The 7,800-nt window shown below is 35.6% G+C and overlaps 1 protein-coding gene across 1 annotated transcript; it reads right to left on the reverse strand.

Moving 5' to 3' along the window:
- Nucleotides 1-5,211: 5,211 nt before the first annotated feature.
- LOC106295696 (protein SRG1-like) lies at nt 5,212-7,415 on the reverse strand. Its single transcript, XM_013731669.1, has 4 exons — nt 7,051-7,415; nt 6,453-6,700; nt 5,778-6,105; nt 5,212-5,690 (listed from the first exon to the last, which is right to left on the reverse strand). Exons 1-4 carry the CDS (start codon nt 7,312-7,314, stop codon nt 5,439-5,441), a joined length of 1,092 nt encoding a protein of 363 aa, XP_013587123.1. The 5' UTR covers nt 7,315-7,415; the 3' UTR covers nt 5,212-5,438.
- Nucleotides 7,416-7,800: the final 385 nt, after the last annotated feature.

A 7,800-nucleotide genomic window follows, 5' to 3' on the forward strand; every position in this document is an offset into this window, starting at 1 on the left:
CATCATAATTTTGTAAAATTAAACTATCTTATTATTTGAAACAAGAGTAACTAAACATATTAAAATATATCTTACCAATCAATATATTTTTAATAGTTTTATAAGTTTTTACCCGCCCGTATGACCCTAGTTGTTAATAAATAATAATATAAGTAGAAAGTTAGTTTTTAACTTTTTATGCTTCCAGACATACTGAACTATACCAAAGAGTTAGTGTGAGATGAGGTGGATTCTGAGATCATACAAGATAGACAGTTTCTATCACCATCCGAGTTACAGTTGGTGGTTGGAAGTATGAAAGAAGTGGATAAAAGGTTGCAGATGAGTTTCAGACACTGGATCAAAATAAAAGCAAGAATAATGCAGAAATCAGTCCTGAGAATACTTATTCATGGCAACGTCCAACGATCTAAAAAGATTCAATTGAGCTAAAACTTGGTGACAATATTCACGATGCTACTGTCTTTGTTGCATCTGTGTGTCTTAAATCTCTGTTCACCAGTAAAAGCCCAGCACTCGAAGTCAAAATCAGTCTCTACACCATTGGCGAATCACTTCATACTTTCAGCAGAGCAAAGTCCAAAGTCTGCTGAAGAGCTCAAGGATATGGCAGAGGTTCCTTCTGCTAGCGCAGTTGGCTGTTTGATGTATGCAATGGTGTGTACAAGGCCGGATCTAGCACAAGCAGTTAGTCAAGTCAGTAAGTACATATCGAATCCTGGAAGAAAACATTGGGATTCTGTGAAGTGGATCCTAAGGTACTTACAAGGGACAAGTGAGTATGGGCTTATGTTTGGAGGAGAAGTGCAGGATTCAGTTATTGTGTTCGTGGATTCAGATTATGGTGGAGACCTTGATAATAGCAGGTCGACTACAGGGTATGTATTTACTCTTGCAGGAGCACCTATATGCTGGAGATTGGTACAACAACCTATTGTAGCGATGTCGACCACTGAAGCTGAATACATGGCACTTGGGGAAGCAGCTAAGGAAGCAGTATGGGTACAAGGTCTTGTATCCGAATTGGGTGTTGATCAAGAAGGTGTTCAGCTACACTGTGATAGTCAAAGTGCATTATGTTTGGCTAAAAATCAAGTGTATCATGGGAGGACGAAGCACATTCGTATAAGGTTTCACAAGATAAGGGAGTTGGCAGCTTCTGGAGAAGTCTTATTGGAAAAGGTGCATACGTCAGAGAATCATGTTGACATGTTGACCAAGCCTATTACAACGGAGAAGTTCAAGCATTGTTTGGATCTGCTCTGTGTTTGCCAATGCTGAGAAGCAAAGGAGGTTTCCCTCAGAAGATAGACGGGATAAAGAGTTTTGTAGAGATTTTTCGTCAAGGTGGTGTTTGTTGCATCTGTGTGTCTTAAATCTCTATGCACAAAAGCCCAACACTCGTGGTGCGGCCCTCGCGGTAAGGTATGCCTTTTGTAGGTTTAGGAAATTAACTTTTTCTAGATAAATATGTATTCCTAAAGGATAAAAGAAATCGGGTTTTGAGGCTGCTATAAATATGGGTCTAAGGGTTTGTAAGATTATTCAATTCACACAATAATAAGAAACTCTAAATGGGTATTTGCCTCAATACGCTTTGTTCTCTATTGTCTTCTTTCTTAATTCGTGGCTGTTCACAACAGTCTTGAAATTCAGCGGTGGGATTGAGATTACAACGGTTGGTTTGTGTGTTTGTTCGAGCCTTTTCAACCTTCTCTAGTAAAATTCTAGACATGTAGAACTGGTTTCTCGCCAAAGGGAATTTGACTCAGAGACTGATATCACAGTTGAATGATGGAGCTTCAGAGCAGCGAACTAAGAGCTTTTGTAGTTATCTATTACCAAGGGTTCTTGCACGTGACCAAGTTGAGGTGGACCAGCTTAGTGAATACAAGAAGTGAATTAACTTGTGGAATAACGGTCAAAGGTTACACACAAGAAAAAGATCATGCTGATGAGTAAGTAGAGCCAATGGTTGAGACGAGTTTCATGTAAGGCAATCTATTGAAACAGAACAGGTTTATGGCATGTTGCGTTGAATGCGAAGATTGTAACTCTGATGTTGAATGCTCTTGGAGCTCTGGATATTCTAAGGCTTGTGTGATTTAGTGATCATACATACAAACATCTGGTTCTGATATTTTAGATTAAAATCTTTACAGAGAAATGTTATCATAATGGATTGTGGTCTTCAAGGCTGAAAAAGAATTAACTCATGTTTCTGTAACAACTCCAGAAAGGCTTCTCGGAAAGACTGTTTACACTCCAAAAGCTTCAAGTTTTTTCTCAGATGAGAAACTTGGACGCTCTAAAGAGATTGAGGACTTGATTTGGTTGCGAGAGGAATTTGTTGTGTGGTGCCAGATTCAGAACTGAAGGATTTCTTGGTGATTATGGTCTAATACACGAGAGCTTGAGTTGTACCGCGACACATGAAAAGTTATGTTTCAGCTTGTCTATGGATAAAAATCAGAATTTGTGCTAATAGAAGCTTATAGCTAAGCAAAAATGAAGATTGCTATGTGTAGCTTGGAGATGTTAGATTGTTAAGATGGTACACGAAGCTTGATGGTTGATATACACTATTGAGTATTCTAGTGTTCAGACACCAAAGGGAGAGATATCAAAGAGTGTTGACTAAGTTTTACAAGCTGTTAGAATGGATCATCAAATGCCTATTGAACATGTCTGATGAGAAGACAGCAGTGAGATTCATCGTTGATCATACAACGCAAGTACTGTCTGCTTGTGCTCTTACCAGGAATTGTGTGACGTTTTAGAAGCTGGTAGATATTCTGCCATTTTCTTCATGAGATAGAAGATTCACATGTCAAGATGTGTTCATATACCTGTTTTCGAATCAAGAGTGCATCAGAGATGCTGGTGAAATAAAATGAGAAGTCTGAAAACTATCGGCTTGATGTTGATGGTAATCTCAACATCTATAGGATAGAATAAGGAGTGTAGCTTCTCAATATCCCACCATTTTGATGTCATATCCACAAGGTCCGAGACTTTGAGGTCGAGATCAATTACTGAATTCTTCATAAGTTATCCCAAAATCCAAAACCAGTAATCATAAATTATATTGGCCACCCCTACATCTTGTCTAGACTGCAACCACAGTTCTGAGTAAAAACAATTTGTCGATTGGTCCCATTGTATCCATATAGAAGATGTTTTGGTTTGGCTATGTCTAATTCCAGATCTGGTGTGATAGTGAATTGATCCAGTAGTATTTAATTTTGGGGTCTGACAAAAAAAACAAAAACCCTAATAAAAGTATTGATACAAGTGACTTGCAGTTAGTTTTTTTTTTTTTTGTAAACGACTTGCACTTAGTTTATTTATAGTTTATACACATAGTAATGATATAGGTAACAAGACGAAATTGAACAATTAACCGTAAAGGTAAAACGGTTAATAATTGGGAGCAGGTGCAATAGATATTTCTGAAGGAGTGATAATTGAGATGTGACTATTCTAATTACTAACAAAGTGAACATTGTTGATTCTATACAAGAATGACTATGTCGTAATCTTAGGTTAAACATTTTGATATGATATATCTTTTATGGTTCCCACCAATATGCTGACGTTTAACCACATCATCCTCCATCCATTGTTTCGTTTTTTTTCCTATCAAGTATAAGGGACAAAGAAATAAGAACCGACAATATAATCCCCTACATTATTTGAGAAATTATTTGCCGTGTGTCACAACCACATTGAATTAAAAGAAAAATAACTCATACAGATTTTGGCAAGTTTTTGTGACATATACATTTATATCTAACTGTAACTTATATTTTTGAGATATCGTTGATGGCCTACTGGTTCCAATGAGATTCTCACACACGACTGTCAGAAGTCGCGGATTCGACTCCACGACTGTTAGAAGTCGCGGATTCGACTCTCTGTCGGTGGGGTGGTACTGTGGTAATCAAAAAATCATGTGCTCGCAGATGGTCCATTGGGTTTCTCGGACACGCCTTGTGGTGGTAGCCTAGTGCCAATATCTTGGAGCTTGGTGTGTACCCACATCAGTCATGGGTTCGATTCCCCCGGGGAACTAAATTATCATCACTTGGTCAGTCTGGGCTTGGGCTTCGGCCCAAGTGGTTTACATGGTGGATCGTAACAGATGATCGGTTCACCCCCTGGCATTAGTCGGAAGGTATTCCAAACTCGAGTCAGGCAGTGTGGTAGCCAGTCCACTCTGTATCACTAAGTGCGTTCCGTCCGAGGCTCGGCCGATAGGGTTTATCAAAAAAAAAAATGGTAATAACTCATAGATCATTGTTAATATAATAATAAATAAAATAACAGTAGAAAAAGAAATATAATAATATTTTACCATTTTTGAAATATTATTTAATTCTATTTTTATAATTATGTAAAAATTGCTACTAAAAAAATTCAAAATTTTATGCATTTTTTTTAAAAGACTGTAATTTTCTAATCCTAATATCATTATTTTTTTTAATACTATAAAATTTTAAAATATTATTTAGTTTTATGTTTTGATAGTTACATACCTAACAAAAAATTTTCTTTAATTTTATAGTATTTTATTTAATATATTTTAGTCAAAAAATACATAAAAATAATTCCAGTATTATAATATTAAATATATACATATATATTGTTAAATATAACTAAAACTAAAAAATTACTTATTTTATCTTAATTTTTACATATAATTAAATTAAAAGTATAAAATTAAATATTATAAGCAAATAATAAAATCTGAAAAGTAACAAATTTTTATTTTAAAATTTTTACTTTCATATGATGCAAGAAAACACCTAGTTGTAACGTAAAATTATTACTGAGCCATTATTAACTAATAGTAATAAAAATTAGTTTGTTTATTTTGTTCTTTGACATATAATGGAGCCTTTTGTCGTTTGGTAAAACAAGTTACATAATAATAGAGCCTATTGTCTTTATTTGTCTCGTTTCTTCTGAATTTTTCTTCCAAATTGCTCGAATAAATCTTTGAGCATGCTAATTCAAATCCCGTGAAGAAAACGATTATTTAGATACCAACTTAGGAAGATTCTTTTATTATTCTCAACACTAGGAAGATTATTTTTTGAATATATATGCTTAATGATACAAACTAAAGAAAATTGCATTGTATGCACAAATATAATCAACAAAACAATGGATCGGATGTTATTTTTCTTATTCTTTTGTTCCTTCTCGACGTACATATATAAACACATAAACACACCCAACTCCACCCACACACAATATAATATAATACAGGTTGTATGTACATTGGGGAGTTCAATCATGACGTCAAAACCCTTAGGTGGGGAACATTCCGATTATTATACACACAAAAGTTCCAAACCTAAAGTTTATAAGAATAAGAGAAATAAGTGGTAACTAGTTAATGGATCGTGAAAGGGTTGTGAAAGTAATACTAGTTAATTCAGAATCTTGGCAAAATCAAGGGACTTCTTTCCTTGGAGCTTGTTGGAGACATAGTGATAACTGTAGTCACCATGATTGTAACTTCTATACTTGCATGGGTTGGTTTCATCATCAACCAACTCACCCATTGGTTCTATTTCAACCTCATAGTTTGGTGCATAGAATGTCACTATTGTAAGCCTCTCCCTTTCCCTGTTTGTCACTGCCCTATGCTCCACACTCTTGTACTTCCCATTAGTTAGCACCTATACGCACATATACAGAATTATATATAATTAATAATTTTGGTGATCAATAAATTAACTCTGATTAAAATCGATGTAAAATAATACCTCAACTGTATCACCAATGTTGATGACAAGTGCATTGGGAAGAGGTAGGACAGGGACCCAAGTATTGTCCTTGAGGATCTGAAGCCCAACACAACTGTCCTTGCTCTGTTGAAGAACTGTTAGAGCACTTCCATCAGAATGTGGACTAAGTCCCAAGACAAGATCAGGGCTTGAACATGGTGGGTAATAGTTCATCCTCACTGCTTGCACTGCTTCCCCAAACATTTCCTCAAATCTCTCTTTCTTTAGACCCAAGCTTATTGCTATGTACGTCAACAACCTCTTGCACAATTTCCTCATTTCTTTTGAGTAACCTTTAAGACTTTCACTAAAGGAAAAGAAAAGTAATTAGTTAGTCAAATAAAAAAAAAGAAACAAGTGAATTAAATGTCTTTGAAAAAAATAATTAAATAATTGAAAATATAATTTACTAAGATTGTCATGTAATTTTGTATTATCTCATGATCCACTAGAAGTTTTTAAAATTCGAATCATGATTTAGAACATGTATACTATGTATGTGTCATTTTCTAGTAAAAACTATTTGCATTTGCGCGCCATATGGTCACTAAATAATAAATCTATAGAATATGATGATCATGAAACTGAAAAGGATACTTACTTCAGAATATGAAATAATTGCGTTAAGGGAAAATAGGGGTTTTAGTTGAGAACCTGAACCGAGCTGGCTTAGAAGGCCAAAGTTTGGGGTTACGAATAGAAGGAGGATGAACACCAAGAGCAAACATGTTGCACCAATCAAGCTTCTGATCTTCGGAGAAAATGAAAGCTTGACCGTATCCTTGTACGGTCCCTGGCTCCAGTGGATACTTCTGCTTCTCCTCCAATGGCATCTCGAAGAACTCCTTAGCCACTTTCTCTATATCATCCACCACATCCACTTCAAGCCCGTGATTTATAACCTATACGACGTTGTAGTAGGAAAGCATTATGAGATTCTTATATAGCTTTAAACATAAGTCCAGTCAAATGCGATAAAATTCGTATTTATATATGATCAAATTCAAACATGTTAGTTGTCCACGGTTTTGCCTAAGAAACCGAAATATCTAAATAAAATAAGAATTGTCGAAATTAGATATTTGGATATGGCGGATAGTCTAGCACGCAGTGCAAGAAAACCGCCGTCGTTTGTCGTTCATATAGATGCAGAGTTACCGGGATGGTTCGCAGAGTCTATATGAATCTGTTTTGCTGCTGACAGAAAAAAAAAAAAAAAAAAACAAAATCTAAATAAAATATCATAAATTACCTGAAAAAATCCCCAGTCTTCACAAGCTTGTGAGAGCTTAAGAATCTCAAATACAAAATCATCATTAGTGTGAGGTTTAGAGAGTTCAGAGAGATCAATAACAGGAATAGGTTGGTGAAAGTGAGTCTTAAGCGACACTAAGCCTCCTCTTTCATTGGCGGCTCTTATGAATCTCTCTGGAACTTTGTTTGGTTTTGATTTTATTAGTTCTTGAACATCCTCTATTTTACCAACTCTAATCGAAGAAATAGGTAGAGGAGCCATATTGAAGCAAACAAACCGAGAAAGAGATTTCAGATTTGAATTTTTTCTGCTTTTTTTGGAACTTAGCTAATACAAGTGGGAGATATATTTGCTGTGTGAGTCGTGAGTCTTTTTTTTTTTTTTTATCAAATAAGAGAGTCTATCTATACTTATAGAAGAAATACTTGGAGCTCAGTGGTGTTTATTATTGTTTGCATGTTGTGGGTATAATTGAGTGCTGCAGGTTTTGTGGAGAGTGGGGTCCATTTTGTACACTTTCGACTTTTTTTTTTTGTCAACCACTTTCGAATTTTTCCTTTGGTAAAATAATCATAAGCGTATACGTAGGCCTGGAACTTATTATCCGAGATCCGGATTCGATCCGAGATCTGCTCCGGATCCGCTCCGAAAATAAGATATTCGGGGTGCCCGGATCCGAATCCGGATAGTAAAATCTTGGATCCGTGCAAACCGAATCCGGATCTGGATATCTTAATTTTTAGGTCC

The sequence above is a fragment of the Brassica oleracea genome, chromosome C1, assembly GCF_000695525.1.
Source record: "Brassica oleracea var. oleracea cultivar TO1000 chromosome C1, BOL, whole genome shotgun sequence".
NCBI classification, from domain to species: Eukaryota; Viridiplantae; Streptophyta; class Magnoliopsida; order Brassicales; family Brassicaceae; genus Brassica; species Brassica oleracea.